Source organism: Anopheles marshallii, chromosome 2, assembly GCF_943734725.1.
Source record: "Anopheles marshallii chromosome 2, idAnoMarsDA_429_01, whole genome shotgun sequence".
Lineage (NCBI taxonomy): Eukaryota > Metazoa > Arthropoda > Insecta > Diptera > Culicidae > Anopheles > Anopheles marshallii.
In genome coordinates, this window is record NC_071326.1 from 5,386,258 (window position 1) to 5,405,636 (window position 19,379).

The 19,379-nt window shown below is 43.3% G+C and overlaps 4 protein-coding genes across 4 annotated transcripts; 1 reads left to right on the forward strand and 3 right to left on the reverse strand.

The window, feature by feature from the left end:
• Positions 1 to 2,177: 2,177 nt before the first annotated feature.
• On the reverse strand, positions 2,178 to 2,603 carry LOC128708753 (uncharacterized). The gene is made up of 2 exons (XM_053803732.1): positions 2,509 to 2,603; positions 2,178 to 2,439 (listed from the first exon to the last, which is right to left on the reverse strand). Exons 1-2 carry the CDS (start codon positions 2,601 to 2,603, stop codon positions 2,178 to 2,180), a joined length of 357 nt encoding a protein of 118 aa, XP_053659707.1.
• An 820-nt stretch (positions 2,604 to 3,423) lies between these two features.
• Positions 3,424 to 6,430, forward strand: LOC128709627 (uncharacterized). Its single transcript, XM_053804632.1, has 2 exons — positions 3,424 to 3,434; positions 4,663 to 6,430. Exons 1-2 carry the CDS (start codon positions 3,424 to 3,426, stop codon positions 6,428 to 6,430), a joined length of 1,779 nt encoding a protein of 592 aa, XP_053660607.1.
• A 4,216-nt stretch (positions 6,431 to 10,646) lies between these two features.
• On the reverse strand, positions 10,647 to 17,670 carry LOC128710266 (DNA topoisomerase I, mitochondrial). The gene is made up of 8 exons (XM_053805312.1): positions 17,638 to 17,670; positions 14,728 to 14,996; positions 13,533 to 14,661; positions 13,258 to 13,358; positions 11,415 to 12,544; positions 11,072 to 11,322; positions 10,824 to 11,005; positions 10,647 to 10,749 (listed from the first exon to the last, which is right to left on the reverse strand). The coding sequence occupies exons 1-8, from the start codon at positions 17,668 to 17,670 to the stop codon at positions 10,647 to 10,649; spliced, it is 3,198 nt and encodes a 1,065-aa protein (XP_053661287.1).
• Positions 17,671 to 18,215: 545 nt separating this feature from the next.
• On the reverse strand, positions 18,216 to 19,076 carry LOC128719884 (low molecular weight phosphotyrosine protein phosphatase 1-like). Its single transcript, XM_053813523.1, has 2 exons — positions 19,040 to 19,076; positions 18,216 to 18,664 (listed from the first exon to the last, which is right to left on the reverse strand). Exons 1-2 carry the CDS (start codon positions 19,074 to 19,076, stop codon positions 18,216 to 18,218), a joined length of 486 nt encoding a protein of 161 aa, XP_053669498.1.
• Between the last annotated feature and the right edge of the window lie 303 nt (positions 19,077 to 19,379).

Sequence of the window (19,379 nt, forward strand, 5' to 3'; positions counted from 1 at the left end):
TACGTGTGTGATGATTGTAAACTAGAACGTTGTAAGCGTTAATCGAACTGGGAACACTAGCCACCGACAACCGTACGGTGCCGGTAAGGGCATAGGAATATAACAGCAAACAAGTATAATTGCCGCAGGAAGAGAACGGGATCAATAGGGGGGTTTCGGATGTAATGCAATAATAATAATAGTAGTAATTATAATTACGTTCATAACTTTAACATAATGTATGGCTTAGGAATAGGAACGATGAAAGCACCCAACCACACGATGGTCGCAAGCACTAACACACAGATACAAGCCAGACGTGCAGGAGGTGCATATGTAATTCAAGTACGGTGTATGTAAAACAGCTGCAAGCGTTAGGAAACTGAAAAGATCGGTTAATCATGTGGCCATGGTGAGATGTCCCAACGCCAGTCAGAACTCTTTGCGGATTGAGACAAACCACGGGAACCAACTAAAGTGAACGAACGAACGATCGAGGGCCCCACTTATAAAAGACCAATGTAAAATGGCGTCTGTATAAATTACCAATTTATCAATTATAAGCCAAGCTCATTTACAACGTATCACGGGGGCAAATGGTGGATGTTTCTGTTTTGTGTTTTGGTCGAAAATTAAGCTTATCACAAAAATATCCTCACATAAAAAAACCACGATCAACGTAAAGCATCATTATGAAAACGTTTCTACCTTATGCTGCATTGAAATGCACACAACGAGAAGGAATTGCACTGCAGGGAATTTAAACAAATGCTTCAAACATTACTACATTCAACTACTTGAAGAAAATGGTTACAGTCATGCGAATAGCTTTTTGCGTAATACGTTTACTTCTAACCTTTTCCAACACATTTTGGACTTTTTTTTCGGACCTTGGAGGGAAGCGAGTTCCAATGCATTGTACTAAACCAAAACGAATAACAGCAGTTATGTGCCAAAACGAAAACAATGTAATACGATTGCACCTGCTATATCCAAACATCATTAAAAAGGGAAACATAGGTAAAGGTTTTTGCAAAACAACATGCACAAAACGATCGCGTGCAGTACAGCGTCCTACCTAAACCATTGCTTAGCATAACCGTTACTGATTCGATGCTTTTTGTCCTTTATTTTCCTTACATAGTACGGTATGATTTGGGAGCATAGTTTTTTTTATAATTAAACGTGTACAGAATGCGTACAAATTGTGTGTATGTGTGTGGTAATAAACATTATTGCCCAGGAACGGAATATACCAACTAAACCGGTGAAGATCATGATGAAACTGATGGTTAAGATATAAACAAATGGAATATCTGTCTGTAATGCAGTATTAGGTTCATTGTGTATAGTGAAAGTCATAGGAAAAGAACAAGAAAGAAACGTGTGAAAAGTCCACATAGAACACGCCACAAACACACAGACACACACATATTTGACGCGCAGTCCTGCATATCGAGCGTGCTCGGAAACGAAAGCGTTTGCTTTTGGAGAGTTTTGTTTGAATTGTTTGTACGGTTTTTACCAGTAGAATAAGTAATCGGGATGAGCTTTGATGCTTTGAGTAAGTAGTTTGTAATGAGTAATGGAAAACGAAACCCCGTTAACAAATATGCTACCCAATTGCTGTCTGTCTTCTGCCTTGGCTTAACCTTCTTTCAATGCAACCAAATTGTTTTTGGCTTACTAAACCAATGTGAGTTGATCGTCGAAGCATCCGTTAACACATGTACTTTGTGGGTGTGTGCGTTTGTGCGTGTTTCTGTGCATTCATACTGCAAATGCTTAATATCTAAGCCATATTTAAAAGCACTTAACGAGCGACAAAATATCGCGACAACAAAACATTTAGGGTGGTTTGTTCATAAATTGTGTAAAATGTATCAAACTTTTGTTTTCTTTTCTCGTTGTTGTAGACCATTATACGATTTGGTTCACTCTATCCTGTTTCACTGTGTAACCTAACTATCGCCCTAATTGTGAAGAAGGGAACTGGTACGGCGAAGTAAATTAGGGAAAATGGCTTGCATCATTATAAAAGAAGAAGCATTACAACTTACAATCAAATAAAATCAAACATCTGACAAAAATAGGCTAAGCTGTGTTGAACATCCTAATCCTAACCGTGGATGAGAATTCCATTCTTCCAGAGAATCTCCTATTACATACTGTCGTGTTCTTGCGACACACGCGTCCAACTATTTGTCCTTTTTGTTATCACCCTCACACTCGACCGCATCGTTTTCTCCTTTCTCCTCCATAATTGTAGCATTTTCTACACCTTCTTCCAGCAGTTCAGGGTCAGAACTTCCCGCCATAAGCGCACAAAGGTTAGCTTCGTCGTTCACTTTGTCCACTTTATCATTCGGCACAATTCTCGATCGTGGCTCTACACGGCGATACAATTGTTCCTGGTTCTTCTCCAGATAGCCCGGAAGCCAGAATACCGCTTGAACTAGCCTGTAATGTATAGAATCGTACGTGAGTTAGTATTGAGCGACATAGTGCATGACAGTTGGAGCAACTTACTTGAATAATACCCAGCCGGAAAATACCAAACACAGACACGTGCCGGACGTTTTCACCATAGCCGCATAGTCCGGAACCACTTGTTGATGCTTCATCGCTGCTAATCTTCCGATGCAAAGCTACGAATTCGCGTGATATCTGCTGATAACCTTGTGTGCCAATCCAACGTAACACACTCGAACAGCAAACGAGCAACTGGAAATACGAGCTCACACACGGTTTCGGTATTGATTGATCCTTTGGTCTATTCAACAAAGTTCCTCCCACCACTTTGTTTCTCGATTGTACATCGCACACGCACACGGGATGTTCATAAAAACGGGATGTTTTGGATTATTATTGTCATGGTGACAGGTCTGTACGTCTAGTTGATGCACGTGTCTCCCAGAATTGATGACTGTATCGCCTCCGTAGGAAAGCATTGATTTTCCGATTCTATTCCCACGTTCTACTTCTCATCCATTTTTAATGGTTTGAAAGATACCGATCGTACATGAAAGTCAAAAAACGAGGTGTTCAATATATGACGAGATTCTTTTTAAGCCATTTCTGCTCCCATATTAGACGTAATTCTTAATTAACATGACAAAGGGCACGGAAATTGGTCTTTCATTTCCTAATTAATTTAAATTTACTTTTAGTTAAATAAGTTGAGTGAAAAATTCACCATAGCAACGCTCATTGGATGGGTTTTATGGGTGTGTGGAAGGAACAGTAGTAGGCTGATTTGAGACGCTATGAATCTAACTTCATTTGAATAAAGGCATCAAGTGATACATCAGAATCTGCTGTGGAGATAACTCAGAAAGTTCGAGTCTAAACGCTACAGGAGTGACAACAAGATACCGGTAATACCAAGACTTTGGAACTTCTCATGGCAAACATCTACATTATGTGTGATCGATGTCAAGAATTATGTCAGTCATGTAACTTCTGAAATAAATTTAAACAAAAAAATCCACCCCTGCCTTGGAAACAGCTAGAAAGCGGGGAAAGAAACCGCGTACACTTTCAATTTCGTTGCAATCAGTGCGTAAAATGGAAGAAAAGCAAACCATTCACAATAAAAAAAAGTTACGGTTCAACTGACTATTTCTTGCACTATTCCCGATTTCCCGGTGTTACCCAGTTTTCGGTTGGTGAAGTGGTACGATTAGCACCATTTAGTTGCCACCGATTTGCAAAGGCTACTGCGATGACGATGATGACGTTGTGGCGGTGATGCATCGGTGCAACGATTGAGCTGATGCGGAACGCCCTTCCCTTACGGTTTCACTACACCCCGTCCACCCGCGCTTCTATTGTATTCGATCGATTTGTGCGAACATGCTTGATCAATCAATTTGTCACCAGAAGCATTTGGGGACCGGCGCACACCAGCGAATCGTTACGAGTGACAAAAAGCAACAAGGAGTTCCAACCATGCGTTCCAAACATTGCCACCGACGCATTTCGCTGGAGGAGGTGGCGGTTCATTGGGGTTGGAAGGATATGCTTGATCAGTTCCGAATTCGAAGAGCAAAAAAAACTCTGAGATACATCAAGGGTGTCGAACATCGTCAAACAGGGAAATATTTTCACAAATAATTTACATAAATGATCAGAATTTCAGTTGCTGATTCACATTTGAATATAACTTTCTTGAAGAATTGATCTTAAGTCTAAACTAAATAACAAAACGACACGGAAATCTTGCGCAAAGAAGTAAAATATGTAAATGTTTTAACCGTTTGAAGGGTAGAAAACCTATTGAAAGATCAATAAGGAGATCCTCATAACCTTCATTATCTCACCTCAACAACTCGATTTTCCAGAGTTCGTATGTTTGACGCACTTGTGAAAAATCTTATTTTCATTGTGTCCGTCATCACTATCGCAACGTTTCGACGACAAATTACCGCCTGCTTGGTTCGGTTTTGTGATCATTCCCTGCTGGTTTTTTTTTCTTTCTATCTCTCAACTCAACCGGCCGTTTCGCGCACAATTCCTCGCACCTGTGATTGATTATTTAACACCAAACAGTGCGCGATTTGTTACAACGTTAATGGTAGGACCGTTTTGGAACAGTTATAAAATTCACCTACCCTAGCACGATCTGAAGTCAGTTGGAAAATGGCCTTCGTGTGTTGAAGGCTACTAACTAGCTATCCCTAGTTTTGGAAGTAACACGCTCTTTTCGAAATTTCAAACTCCTTTTCTCGTGTTCTTGGCTCGTGGGATGGCTTCCCAGGCAAGTGCATCACCGTTGGGGTTAGGACAGTGGAGTACCTTGGTGTGTCTTCTTCCGGTTGTGCTTAGCGGTGTGCAGTGTTTTGACCATTTGACGCCCGGAAACGAGCTGCTGCTACCTGAGTTTGAGTTCGGGCACGAGTTTCGGCACGACATTGAACGCGATCTGCTGCCGCTTGATGAAAGATCTTACTATTATCATGGCGAACCCGACGAAGAGCACGTGTTCCAGACCGATTACAATCTAGCGAATCTGCGACCGATTTCTCCGACACCGGCATTTACGCTGGATCCGTCATACATATCACCGCAAGATGTTATACCAGCGCGGGCCAAACGTGCTCCAAACCGGCTACTGCGGAGAAAACCATCGAAACAACGCAAACGTGAGCAGGAAAAGGAATTGCTCTCGGAAGAATACGAGGATAAGGATGAGGAGGACGTGGAGAAGAATGAACAACACTCCGACTCCGGTGAGAGTTCCGGTGATGTGGAAGATTATGCCGAACGGTACGAGCAGTTTATCGCGAAACACTTTGACGATTTGGATAACAAGCGCAAAAAGTCGGCCCCACAGCGTAAGGCACCGGCGAAGAAACCGTCCGAAGAGGACGAGGAGGAAGAGGACGGTGACTACAAGTTCGACCGGTTCGACTACTCCTCCTCGGAGGATTACGAGCGCATAAAGGCTGAATCCGAAGAGCAAAGCAGACGGTTGGCGAAGGATCCCAAGAACTGTCGCACGTACGAGAAGGACGGTATGGTGTGTAGCGTCTGTCACGATCCGGCCAGCGACAGTGCGTCGGAGAGCTGTGCCTATGCAACTGAGCCACACCACCGCAAGTACGCGTACGTTAAGGAACGAAACTACGACAGCAAAAAGGATGACCCGAACCGGACAAAGGCGGCCCAGGCTGAGGAAGAAGCTGACGATGAGGATGAAGCGGAACGGGAACACACGAGTGCAGAAGTACGCCCAGAACGGCACACGGATGTGGCTATCGAGGGCTTACATCCCACACTGGCCCCGAGACGAACTCCAACGCGTCCACTTCGTAAGCCAGCACTCCGCACGAAACCTCACCAGTCGGCTACCAATGGCGGAGGATATCGGTACCAGCCGATGGATCTTCGTTCGAACCGTGCCAGCATGAAGCTGAAGGCAGCGGACAGCGAGAACATCTCCTCGACCACGGACGGCCAAGACGACGGTAACATTTACGTGATGGATTACGCCGACCAAGACGAGGTGGCGAAGGTGCTGGCCGACTTTAAGGCACGCGATTGGTCCAACTGCCGGAAGGGTAAGCGGATGGAGGACGGCGATCTAACCTGCTACCAGTGCACGGATGCGGCCGGTGTTAACCACGAGGAGTGTATGTACGTTTCAGAGTCCCGCCTGACCGCGTCCGAGCTCGTACGGCCACCTCCTTCGATGGTCGGCAAGCTGCGCAAACGGAAGAAGGTGGTGGCGCTGACACGGAAAGAACTGGCCGCACTAGAGCCACCGGCAAGTGCCATCGGGGGATTGCCAGCGAAGGAGAAACAAACCGTCAAGCGGACGGTTTCGTTCCGCAGCTACGTTACCGGTTCCGGGCGAGGCCACCCCAAGGCCACGCCCGTGTCGTTCGGTTCGGATGGAGATGAGAGGGTGATTCACTACGAGCATCACATTTCCCACGAAGTCCCATAAGGCGAAGGGACAACTGTCGGTAACAAGCAAATGGTCCAATAATGATAAATAAAGGTAGTAATGCAGTAGTCGGTTTTGCTTCCTAGTACCTCATGTGTAAACTCATCGGCCAGTGTTCCTTGACAGGAACATCCAGGAACCTTTACTGTTTAAAAACAATGTGCAAAAATGGATAATTTGTGAAATAGTAGGAGAAGTGCCTAAATACATAACCATACAAAAGAAAGTATGCAAAACTTACATGTGGTATTGTGGAACTCCTGATAGTCTTGGCTGAAGAATTTGCACCAACGTCATACACTTAACAACGAACAATGAACTGAAAACAACAAAGAAAGTCGTAACAACTCGTAATCAAAAAACCCACATCCTGAATTAAAGAATCATGAAGCTCTGGACATCTTCAGACAGAAAGAATTCCTCTCTTTGAAGGTTATACAGGGTGGGTGGAATCTCTTTGAAGTTGTGTAGAATACTCTTGAACGAGCAATTACGTGGTGGACGCATCAACTCCATCTCAATTTGGGATTACCACGCCTCCTCTGTCCATGTGGACGACCTAAAAGGACTTTATAAGCTGGGGGTCTCCCGGTGTCATTCTCATGACGTGACCAGCCCACCGGAGTCTGGCGAGCCCAGTCCACTGTACGACAGTTTGTTCGTCGGGGCCAAATAATCCTGCCGAGTATCTTACTCTCGAACTCGACTAAGAGGCGTATGTGTATATAAATTCTGTATAGTCCCTGTTTCGTTCGTCGCAGGAGGGGTCAGGTGTTTTGAGAAGAGAAGTTTCCTCAGATTGTAGAAAGATCGGCGATCACATAAGCGCATATCTCAATATCAATGTTGTCGCTGCTGACTTTTGACTCGAGATAGGTGAGGCTTTAGAACGAGTACATCGGAATGGAACACATCGTGGCATTCAATGTTACTTACCAGTGCAAAACCCGTTTGTCGTATGTATAAAGGATTGTGCGTGAGGCAATAGACATCAGCAGCAGATGACATCAATTCGCGAGTAGACGGGAAGAAACCATGGTGACGACTTTGTTGGAGATCATCAAGGTGCTTGGGAACTACTACGTACGATTGCAAGATTGAACTTCTGTGCCGCACACAAGAGTTGTTAGGAAATAGTACACCCCTCAGACTGATCTCTTTGTACCGGTGCTACCTATACCTGGGCAAAACCCGAGAGCCTTACACAAGTGGCCGATCGACAAGTCGCTTGAGTGATTTGCAATATCTTAGTATGTTTTTGATACAGCTCACAAATGTATCTGTTTAAAGCACACCAGTTGAACATCAAACCTCATTACTATATCTCCACGGTACCCAAGATATATACAACCAAATGGTTAGACAAAGAATAATCATAGCGTTAATTTTCACTTAAAGTTATTTATTTAAATCATGTATTATCTGCATCAAATTATCGTTCATCAGCCCTTCGCACTTCTCTCTCCTCAATATGTTTCTATGTATTTTTTTGTTGTTATACATTTTCTTTCACCACGTTTTTTTTGCTACTGTTACAGTATCCTTGTTGTGTGTGTGTGTCCTTGCACGTACGTAAGTGGTCGCGTTGTGCCACTCACTGATTTCCCGTGCTGTCCGTTACATTCACCGCCGTCGAAAGTGTGTAACCCTTCCTTTGCCATGCTTTCACCTATAACACCTTGTTCATAACTATGTGCCATTTTATCTTCCTTATTTCTCCTATTTCGGCGGTACTTTCGCCATAAAATGTATGGTGGTAGATTTGTGTTGTGTTCCTTCATTCCAGTGTACTTTATACGACAACACATCATCGTCGTCGTCATCATCACTCAGTATTTCGTACGATTGTTTTGACCGTACCTGAATTGAAGTCTAGTAATTGCATATTATTTCTTCTACTCTATATCTGTGTATCGCTGCATTCGTCGATCCGGTGCTCCGGGCACGCATTCATAGCAGAAGCATTTGAAACTAAAAATATTGCAAACAAAACTGATCAAGATGAGATGGTGGATATGATGGGACTGTGAGGGTGGGGGGATTGGTAATTCAAGATCTAATCGGTAGCGCAGCCCCGACCGCCCTTATCACCTGTTTTTTTTTTGTTTTCCAGCAAAACGTTCCGTCTTACTATAGGCTATCTGCTCTCTCGTGTCACTCCACTTTAAATTACCTATCCAGTGAGATAGTTATGTGGAGTTCGTTTAACGATATATCGGCAGCCTTTCTGTCGGGGGTTGGAAAATGGGTGTTTACGTGCATGTTTTATCGAAACAGTGACAATGAATGCATGCGACACAAGTGTTTGTTTCATAATTACTTCACACAAAAACAAAAAAACACCGGCCGTTCCGGAACATCCGCCCGATGCGGTTTGTTCTAGTCTTCGACGTTAGGCAGTCGTTGTTCAATGCTAAGATAATGCGTCACACCACTCTAACCGTTCCCTTTTCCCTATGGAAACACTTGTGTGTGTGTGTGTGTTTTACCTAAAATTACGGTTTCCCCCTTTAGAGCCGATCGCCTATCGTTCGTTCTCGTCAAATCATATGCCATGATCCATGGTCCATCGGTATGAACCGTGTGTTGTTTTGTGTTTTTTTTTTTCATATATATTTTGAGTCATCTTTATCCTATCAAAATATTTTACATTTAATTCTTCTGTTTCTGAGTGCACTCCTAGTATCATCGTGTTACAAAAACAAAACAAAAACGGTATCTACGCCTAAAATACTACAGCTTAACATAAAATGATTGTGCAGATGTTTGCCAACACACCAGGGAGTATGCGTGTGTGTTTGTGTGTGTGTGTAGTACACAAACATCTGCCGGAAGAGAATGTGTGCCACATACCGAACTTATTGCATTTCAAGTTTAATAGAGAGAACACGTGAGCTATCTCTCTATTTACAGAAAAAAAATCCACATATACGTTTGCTGAATTCCACTCAGAGAATATTTTCTCCCCCCGAAATGGTTCCAAATCTATGCACGGAAAGACATAAAACGCGCCTATACAAATGTTTCACCCTAACTAATCATTCACTCATCTTTCGTTTGCTGCTTCGCGCGTATCGATTGTACGTGTTTACGGTAATTTATCTAAATGTTTTTTTTTTTACTAAAATCAAAATCGCAACTGTGAAACATAAATGTTGACTACCTTAGGGGTCCGTGGTCCATTTTGGGTAGGAAAAGAAAATAACTCTAAGCACACACACTAATGGGCCACAATCGAAAGTAAATATACGGAAACAATAAAAATCAATCTATCAACCCCGATGATGTTTGTCGAACTGAACAATTTTACGTTTTACATTACTAAAACTTTCGTATCCTTTTTGCAGAAAAAAGATAGTCGAGCAGTTTGATTGATGGAATTTTACTAAAATAAATTAATCTTTTACGTTCGTTCTTTTTCTAGCTCTCTTACTTTCTCATGCTTTCTTTATCGCTCACACATTATTCCACTCTTATTAATGTAGCTTTTTACACGGCATCCACACGTTAACGTTTACCCCAAGCATCGTCGCACTGAATTTCACAAAAATTTCAAACATACGACAAAAGCTTACATATGACCTCCAAAGTTTGTTCTAGTTACATGCATCGTTTTTGCTACGAGTTATGCACAAATTAGGAAACTAGCCCGTATCAGGTTAAAACGGTTGGGTACGTTTTTTATTTCTTTTTGTCAAACATATCTTTATGTTTCATGCTAGACAATTTGTATGTAATAATGGTCGTCTCCTCGCCCACCTTGCCCCACTGGCATGTTATATCTTAAAATAAAAGATAAACTACGCAGTATGTGTCAGAACGCACTGTAAACAATGAAGATACGGGCATGTAGAACAATTCCCCAAACGGTTGTTACATTCAAATCTTAAGAGATAAAAAAGTAAATAGTATTAAATTGCAGCTGGATGTGCAATCATTTGCGATTCGTGACGAATGAGTGAACCTTTGATGTGAATCTCATACTTCCTCAAAATGTCTATGGAAGTAATCTATTCCGCCATCCACGTTGTGATTGTATCGCCTCCGATATGCTGTAGGTTGTCACGTAACCTAATGCAGAGAAAGGGTACTGCGAAGACAACGGTGTATGATCGATGGATGGTTTACGAACGACACAATGTCTTTATATCGACAGCTATCATTCGTGCAAACGACAAACATCCGGCGCACGATGACGTCGTTCGCATTTGGCCCTTTAAAACACGTAGGTCTCGTCAGCCATATCGATCGCCCATCGGAATTTGTCACGCTGTGTCTTGTTGAAAATCTTCTCGATTGGAACGCCGAATTTCTTGCACCTAATGAGAAACAGAATAGAAAAAAAACGAAGGATAATCTTTTGTTTACCAGCATTGCCAATTAAACTGCTTACCAAGCCACGGAGATGCGTGGATCCAAATAGTTTAACTTGGATGTACCAAGAGCGATCGTCTTGTTTTCGTCCCTGTCCGTTTCCTGGAGTTCCAGCTTTTTCAGTTGCTCCTTAAGTCTTTCCAGTTGCTTATTTTTCTTTTCATACGCAGTTGGATCACGAACATTGCTCTTTTTGAGATCCTAGAACACGCGCAAACGAATAGTAACAATAAAGCTTACCACATCTTCTGCCGCTTCGTTCCATACCTTCAATTCCTTTTGACATTGGTCAACATTTTCGCGCTTTAAGCGAATCTTTTCCTTCAGATTGCCCATGCTTTTCTCGTGCGTTTTTGGAACAGCCCGTTGATGGTTACACAAAATAGCCACGGCACGATTAGCACGGTTGTAGGCGAGCAGTTTCTCCTGCACCGAATAGCTGGGATCTGTTAGTTCTTCCAGTTGCTTTTGCAGCGTGTAAGAAGCGTTAAATGTACGGAACACCTTAGCAGTAAGCCCTGCAAAAGAAGAGAGTGTGGCAAAATAACAATCAGAGAAAGATCACAGCGATCAGCAAATGACATTGGAAGCAAACTCTTCCGCTACATACCATCCATCAATCCCTTCAGATATTCGTTTACGACAGTCGTGTTTAACCTATCGAAAAGGTCGTCCCCAGCCTTTTTGTTCTCCTTGAACAGCTCCAAATTCTTGAACACACGCTTTTCGACCTCCACCTCGTTGTAGTACCGGATGGAATCCTTACCGAGAAAGTCAAACACAACCACATTCTCCTTGCCGTTAAGCTCCTTGTGCAGCTCAATATGTTCGTAGCGCAGCGAACAGCAACCAACGGTATCCGCCTGATCGTCATCCTTTTCATTGCCCGCACGCAGCGCTAGCTTATCGATAAAGTACATAGCAACGGCACGCTGTCGGATGCGCATTTCCTTGCTCTTCCACTCCTCACGATACGTATCCCGTATGCGATCGATGTGTTTCAGCAAGCGGCGTGCCGTTTCGTATTTCTGCCAATCCTTTTCGCCCTTTAGCTTCGAGCTCGGGTTTAACATAATGTACTTTACCTGTCCCTGCACGTTCTCGGTCCAGGAGGCCAACCACGATACGCTGTTATCATGGCGCACTTCCTTCCATCGGTGGCCCGGCGGTGGGGACGGTATTTTACTATCCTTCGAACAGTTGATGATAACATCCTCCGGCATGACGCGCCTCTTCACCAATCCCATCTTCGGATGTTCTCCACGGCCACGGAACAGCCCAGGAGGTTCTATTTTAAAGTTGCCTATCTTTTCCTTGTGCCCGTCAATTACGCAAATGCCGTACTCTTTAGTCAGCTGTTCGTTCGCTGCCTTCAACGCAGCCTTTTCTTCCTTCGTGCGGTTTCGATTCTTCTCGGCAATCTCGGCAAAGTAGGCAGCCATCGGACGGAAGTTGCACAATTCCAAATTAGTAATCTGTTGTTTTTCGTGCGATGTCATCGTTTTGTGCCAATCTTTGAAGAAATTTTCGTTGAATGCATCCTTGGAAGTGTAATCGTGATCCAGCATACGAGCGTAAAATCCTGCCACTTCTTCTGCATTCTGCGAAAGCCTCATTTCCCTTCCATTGTACTCAAACCGAACGTGCGACGGTAATGGTTCGTACGCTGGTGCAAACACGGGCCCTTTATGCTCCAAGAACTTCCATTTTACTCCATCGTCACGCTTTTCTTCTTCCCACCTAGAGCGTTGGATAAAGATAAGAAAAGAAACATTCACAATATTAACGTACAACTCATTGTGTCCCATTAAGTTAAAGTAATTGCACACCGATTGTTGTTTCTATGGTTATTCACTACTTGCGGGCGTTTTTTCACCCGCTGCAGAGATGTTGCAGTGTGATGAAAAAGCCGTCTACAATCGCGATCAACGATTGCACGTGAACGTAAATTGGGTACTCGCAGTAGTATTCTATTAGTTCCAACGCATATCCTGTATCCATCACAATACAACCGCGGGTAAGAAACCGAGAAAACTGAACGGAATACAGACAACATTCACTTTGCAGGGCAAATTTTCATCAACACACACTTTTCTTCTTTCTACGGAAAACGGCATGTAAAATATTGAGCTGTCAATTCACTTATGACAGCAAACTTGGTAAAACGCCATTCGGTATACGGTGGCGGGGACAGGAACTAACGAACGAAAAAGGCACGCACACATCCATGCACACACGCAAACTTCATGCAACACGATACATTTCACTTTCCAAATTCACATTTCTTGCGCACTCCGTACACTTCCTCACTGCTATTGACACATGCCGGTGGTGCTGCTATTTTGCCGGCCAATGCGTCTGCTCGGGTGTTTTCAAAACAAATCCTTACTTTTCTCCACTGTGCAACAACACTGCCTATGGGGATTAGATTCTCAAATGCAAACCAAACTTACCATTTCCACACTTCCTGCTCCTCCTCTTCCTTCTTTACCCTTCCACCCTTCGTAGGACTTGATTGGGTAGTTGCTCCAGTCCTGACGGTCGGTTTGGTGTTCTGAATAAACAAAATTAAGAAAAACAAAAAGTACATCAGTAACTTGGCATGCTGTACGACCTTCAAGTAACCGGTACACACAACATTATGAATAACAGAAAATATTATCAATGAGCAATGTGTGTTGTCGGCTATATGTAACATAAATCATTACACTACAGATAGGTCATTCACCTTCTTTGCACTCTGCGTCGCAGCTGGCTCCTTCTTGATCTTCGACTTCTTCACCTTCTTCTTGCTATCGATATCGTCCTCATCGTCGTCATTCGCATCATCGGATTCGTACGAACGTTTTTTGTTCTTCTTTTTATCCTTTTTCTCCGTCTTCATCTTTTTCTTCTTCCCACCATTTTCATACGCATCGTCCACATCCTTTTTCTTCCGTTTGGACAGTGGGATATCATCCTCGGATTCTTCCTGTCCCGATTGTGGCTCTTGCTTCACATCGGATTGTTCGTGTTTGATTGCGGCCACGTTCGCCTGATACTGTTCGTGTTGTTGTTGCATTCCACCAAAATATCCTTGCTGTTGCTGCTGCTGTTCGTGATGACCATTCTCGTTGTTAAAATCATTGTAACGGCTGCCTTCATCTCCATCATCCTCATCATGCTCTTGATAGAATCCGTCCTCATTCGAAACATTATTATAGTCAGTAGTTTCGGCTTTCAATGGGAACGGAGTTTCGTCAGCACGGAACTGTGACATTGAGTAATCACACGAGCTTGCCTGGGAAACATCCATCGGACCCGTCGCTCCAGCACGATTGCTCTGCATCGTATCATTTTGCGGCAGCATGTGACCTTCGCCATTTAAAAACGTTCTCGAACCAGAATCCGGTTCCTCCTTCACCTTCACCTCGGTCGTACTAGGTTCCTTTTCCTCCCGGCGACGATCCTTGCTCTTGGACGACGATGATGATGAAGAGTGCTTATCCTTATCCTTCTTGCTGGAATGTTTGTTCTTGTCCCGGCTGGAGCTGCTGGAGCTGCTCTTATGTTTATCTCGATCCTTGTCTTTACTGTTCGACGTAGAAGAAGATGCTGATTTGTGCTTGTCCTTATCCTTGTCCTTCTCGCTACGGCTGCTCTTGTCGCGTTCCCTATCCTTCTTGTCACGATCGCTCCGATCTTTGCCATCCTCCCGCGAACGATGTTTGTCTTTATCCCGTTCTTTATCCTTCGACCGTTCCTTATCACTTCTGGAGCTTTTGTGCGACGAAGAGCTGCTATGATGGCTCTTTTCCTTATCCTTGCTGCTGCTACTGTGAGAACTGCTTTTCTCCTTATCCGACCGCTCCTTATCCCTAAAATAGTTTTAAAAATAAATCATTAAAAGAGTTCGTTATGAAGTGGGACATTTTAAAACTCACTTGGACGTACTGGTTCCACTCTTCGACGATGACGAGTGGCTGCTACTACTCTTGTGCTTATCGCGGTTCTTGTCTTTATCTCGTTCGCGATCCTTATCACGATGCTTGTCCTTCTCGCGGTTCTTGTCACGATCTTTATCTCGGTGCTTATCCTTACTCGAGCTTTTGTGGCTTTTATGACGATCGCCGTTTTCACCTCCACTGCCCGAATGCCCGTTGCTCACCCCGTTCGGCCGGTCCATCATTCCATTCATCACCTTGGAGGAATCCTTTAAGAAAATCAAAATATACAAATAAAATACATTATATGTTTTACCAAGTTCAAAGGGAAACCTTATCCCCCGAAACAAATGTGTCACAGATCGCAACAATTTGTACACCAAAATAGACAAGTTTAAAAATAACATCTCTTTTCTAGAGCGCAACTGTATTCATACTTTTCCTACACAACCAGAAGAACCACATAAGTGAAGTGAATGTAGAAATAGAGGAAATAAGGCAAATAATCCATATTACGCCTATGTTATCATAGCGATAGTGTTTTGTCTTCTACAACAAACTTGATAAAACTAGCAAAAAACAACATACCGTTCCGAATTTTTCAAGAGCAAATTCACAATCAACAACAGGGATCAACAACTTCGTCAATCTTTTTATCACTTCTCCATGTTCTCCAACATACGTAAGCTCTCTACGGGAAGTGAATTGTTTCATCGGTTCGACCAAAAACCTAATTTCATGCTTTTAACATTATCTTCGTAGCCTTCATCTTCACAAATTTCATGCTTCGACATTTGATTAACACGTGCGCTACTATCCAAAATGCGGTCATTATCCTCATATGTGTTCGCTATGCCACGCTGTCACGACGGATTGTACCTTTTGAAGATGAGATATTACTGTAAATAGAACTATTTGGGTAGAGAATCGAACAAACAAAACGGGTGCTACATAATATCGCCAAGAAAATGTTCTATGTCACCAAAATGGGTTTGGCGTGTGTGTGATGGTATTCGTTATGATAATGCTTGCGGGGCACACATGTTCTATGCTGCATTCAATTCAACAGCTGATGCTTTAAAACTTCCCCTTGGTCAAACACAACCAACATTCCGGACGATGCTTTGTACACCCGAAATAAATAGAATAGTGCGGATGAGGAATGATACAACGAGTTTCGAATAAAAATGCCCGTTTCTCCTACTGACCCTTCAGAGGAAATATCATCCGGTGTCAAATTTAATTTAAGCAATGCTGCTGAAATATGTGACTAGTTTCATCATCTCGGTGCGCAAACATCGTCCGTGTAGCTTCTTATCACGAGCACGTTCTCTAATTCGCGTTAAACTTGTTTCATGAAATAACATGAACGTGTTGAAAAATGTACAATAGTAATATTAAAATAATGCACAATTCCTAATTCAAATAAATTTAACTCTAGCTAAATATCTTCATGCCTTGAATTGTGAGTTCCGGCCACGTTGTATTTTTCCCTACTAAGCAACCATACAGCAACCAAATTTCCTTTCTGAACAGCGCAGCTCACATTGCCCAATGCGTTGTGCATTTATTCCATTCACCTTGATTGAACGTTTGCAATGTACTGAATTTCATGCCAACACCAGCGCGGCGCGGCCGCGACCGTGTGTGTTAATTCCGCTCTCATGTTGCAAATACTTCCTCTTCCATTCGAGAAAACATTCGGCTGATAGTAAAAATGCACCGCCACCGTGGACTTCGCCGTTCGTCGCAAACAAGTTTCGCGAAGGAACAGAGGAAAAAAATTACCATCGACCGACTACTTCGTCTTCTGCGTTTGAAAGAAGAACGATGTTGGTGCATTGAGCGTTTTAAAATACATTTCACTGCTCTCTCTTGTGATACGGCGAACATGTAGGCACAGTCAGTAGTAGTACTGCACACGCCTGAAGCAATTGAATGCGTCACAAAACTTGCGAGCACACAAAAATGGATAGGAAAAAGACATATTTTTCATCCTTAGTTAGTTTACGAAAAACTTATTCATCTTGTCGCGCTCATGACCTTTTCATCGTTGTACAGCTGCTTCGTAGTTGCTGCTTTATCGCTTTTCGTGTAACGCGTGTGTGTCTCTGTACCGCCATACATCATGCGAAGGTGCGCCGCACACACAAGGCACAAGAGCGAAGAAAATTTTCTAAGTCCCAAAAAAAGTTGGGACTTAGTCGAAAATTGGCGAAAAAATCAACCCTCGCTACAACTGTAGCATTTTCGCTGAAACGCGTTTTGCACTAACTCCCAGCTAGCTACGACGAACCGAAAGGGAGATATTCGATTTTTAACTTTCCTTCACTGCAGACAGCGACGTGGGACTTAGTCTCCGGACGCCATTTTTCTCGTTCGCTCGGTCGCTCGTAGCGCTAACATTAGCGAATACACACAGCCACCCGCGGACTTGGACGAAAAAGCGGACGACACCGAACATTGCGTCGGGCTGTTCGTTCGCTCGCATGGGCATGGTTGAGGAAAGGCGCACACATAAAATGTGATTTTTTATATATTCAAAGGCTATTTATCGAATAAGAGACCCCTTTCACGGTATCATCTCTGAAGGACTTTGCCAGCGAAGACCTTCCCCGTTTTCAATGCTATCAGTGTGTGACAGTCACGGCGGAGTCGGCCGTTCTTTGTTACATGATGTATGTTTTATCTTCACTCGTCGAGATCCTTATAAATCAAGGATTATTCGTCTATTGCGACGGAACAGGCAGATTGTTAATGGAACCCCGTATGTGGCACACAATGAAAAAACTTCGAGAATGATTTCAACTTCTCTTTGCCGAACACGGCTCCGGGTGTAAAAAACGTGTCCCGAAACACTTTCGGTGGACCACATCAGTCCCACAGTTTAAAAAACACTTGGTCACTTACCGCTGGTGGAGGAATGGCCGCATCCACACTCATGTTGGCACCTTTTCCACAGCACTTGGATTCCGGAAAGCAATGATTTTTGGCGACGGAAACCTACGACAACGACGACGACGACAACGGCGATCGTGATACGGAAGAAGAGCTTCACACCAGACTACGGATGTTCGAGCAGCACGGAATATCCCGACTGCGCAACTGACAGCTAGGACTGTAAACAACAGTGTGTTTACTTTGCCCACTTCGTTCCCTGTATTTCATCGTCATCAGCTGTATTTTGAATCCTCATTCCTACGTTGCTCTCCATTCTTGGATAATTTGGGAATTTCGTCAACATAACTTATCAGAAGGGATGTTTTTCCTAGTGCCAATTGGCCCTGCAGTTCTTCAATAATCATGAAGCACGCCTCTAAAACGTTAAGTACACTTTTCACGAAATTCCAATTATCATAAACATTATCAATGTATTTTTTTCTTTCAGGTGTGTTTAAAGACATTGGCTGATAATCAAACCGAATTATTGCCAAATAATCAAAAGGGTTTAGGGAACATCGCAAATTTCATTTCACATGCTATAGATCTCAGATTTCCCCTTTTTGAGCTTTGGCCAGAAAGCCATCGCAACAGCGTACACACTGCACGTAGCACTGCTCAAATCCCTCCGAGCCCTTATCATAGTAAGGATCGCGTATGATTGCACCGGGCTGTTGCGGATCGAAATCACCAAGCAACAATATTTTCGCCTTACCGCCTCCGTTAGGTGCACGCTCCTTCAAGTCAGCAATGTTCTCTCCGTCCATGCCGAAAATGTAGTCGTAATGGTCGAAATCCGCTTTCTTAATTTGTCTTGCTGTGTTATTGTACGGCAAATCGTGCTTCTTCATTGTTGCTAGAGCCCGATGATCAGGATTTCGGCCAACGTGCCATGATCCAATAGCGGCACTATCGACTTCCCATCTATCTGCAACGCCAGCATTGTTTATCGTTTTGAGGAACACTGCTTCCGCGATCGGCGATCGACAGATGTTGCCTGTTAAATAAGACGGTACATTAGCTTGTTCATAGTTAATGGCCCAAGCTTTCTTATGTTATTAGGTGTATTACAATGGTACTATGCATTGATGCTGGCTTTGCAATGCAGATCTACTTCTATGTTATTACGTGTTCCGATGTTCGCACATAGCGTGAAATACACTAATCTTTATCATTCTGCTGGTTTCATCGGCAGCTACAAGCAAGGAACCACTATAAACAAGGCGGCGCATAAGCTATACCGGGGTACCACCACCGTGCAGCGAACTAAAGCCAATCCTTTGTAAGCACTGGTCAACTACATACAGGCTATTTGTGTTGAAATATCCAAATGCTACTGAAGATATAGCACAGCAAATTGGTTCTAACTTACCGAGACAGATAAAAAGAGCCTTCTTTTGTTCACTCATGTCGCTTCCGATCATGCAAATGAAATGTTTTGAAAACAAGCTCCACTAGCGCGGACTGTCAACCACAGGGTGACTCATTTCCAAGACTCCCCCAAATATCAATTCCAACATAAAACATCCAACTAAAATTGAATTTGAAATCTGTACGAGCAAAACCCATCATGCTTCGTTTTCTTGTGTTGAACCGTAAATTGAACGCCTCGAACAGGCGAAAGAAACTTGATCAAGTTCAACAAAACTTTCGAATGTATATTTTGCATAAAGACGCCACGTTTTTGGATTGTGTGATAAGGGCCATTTTAA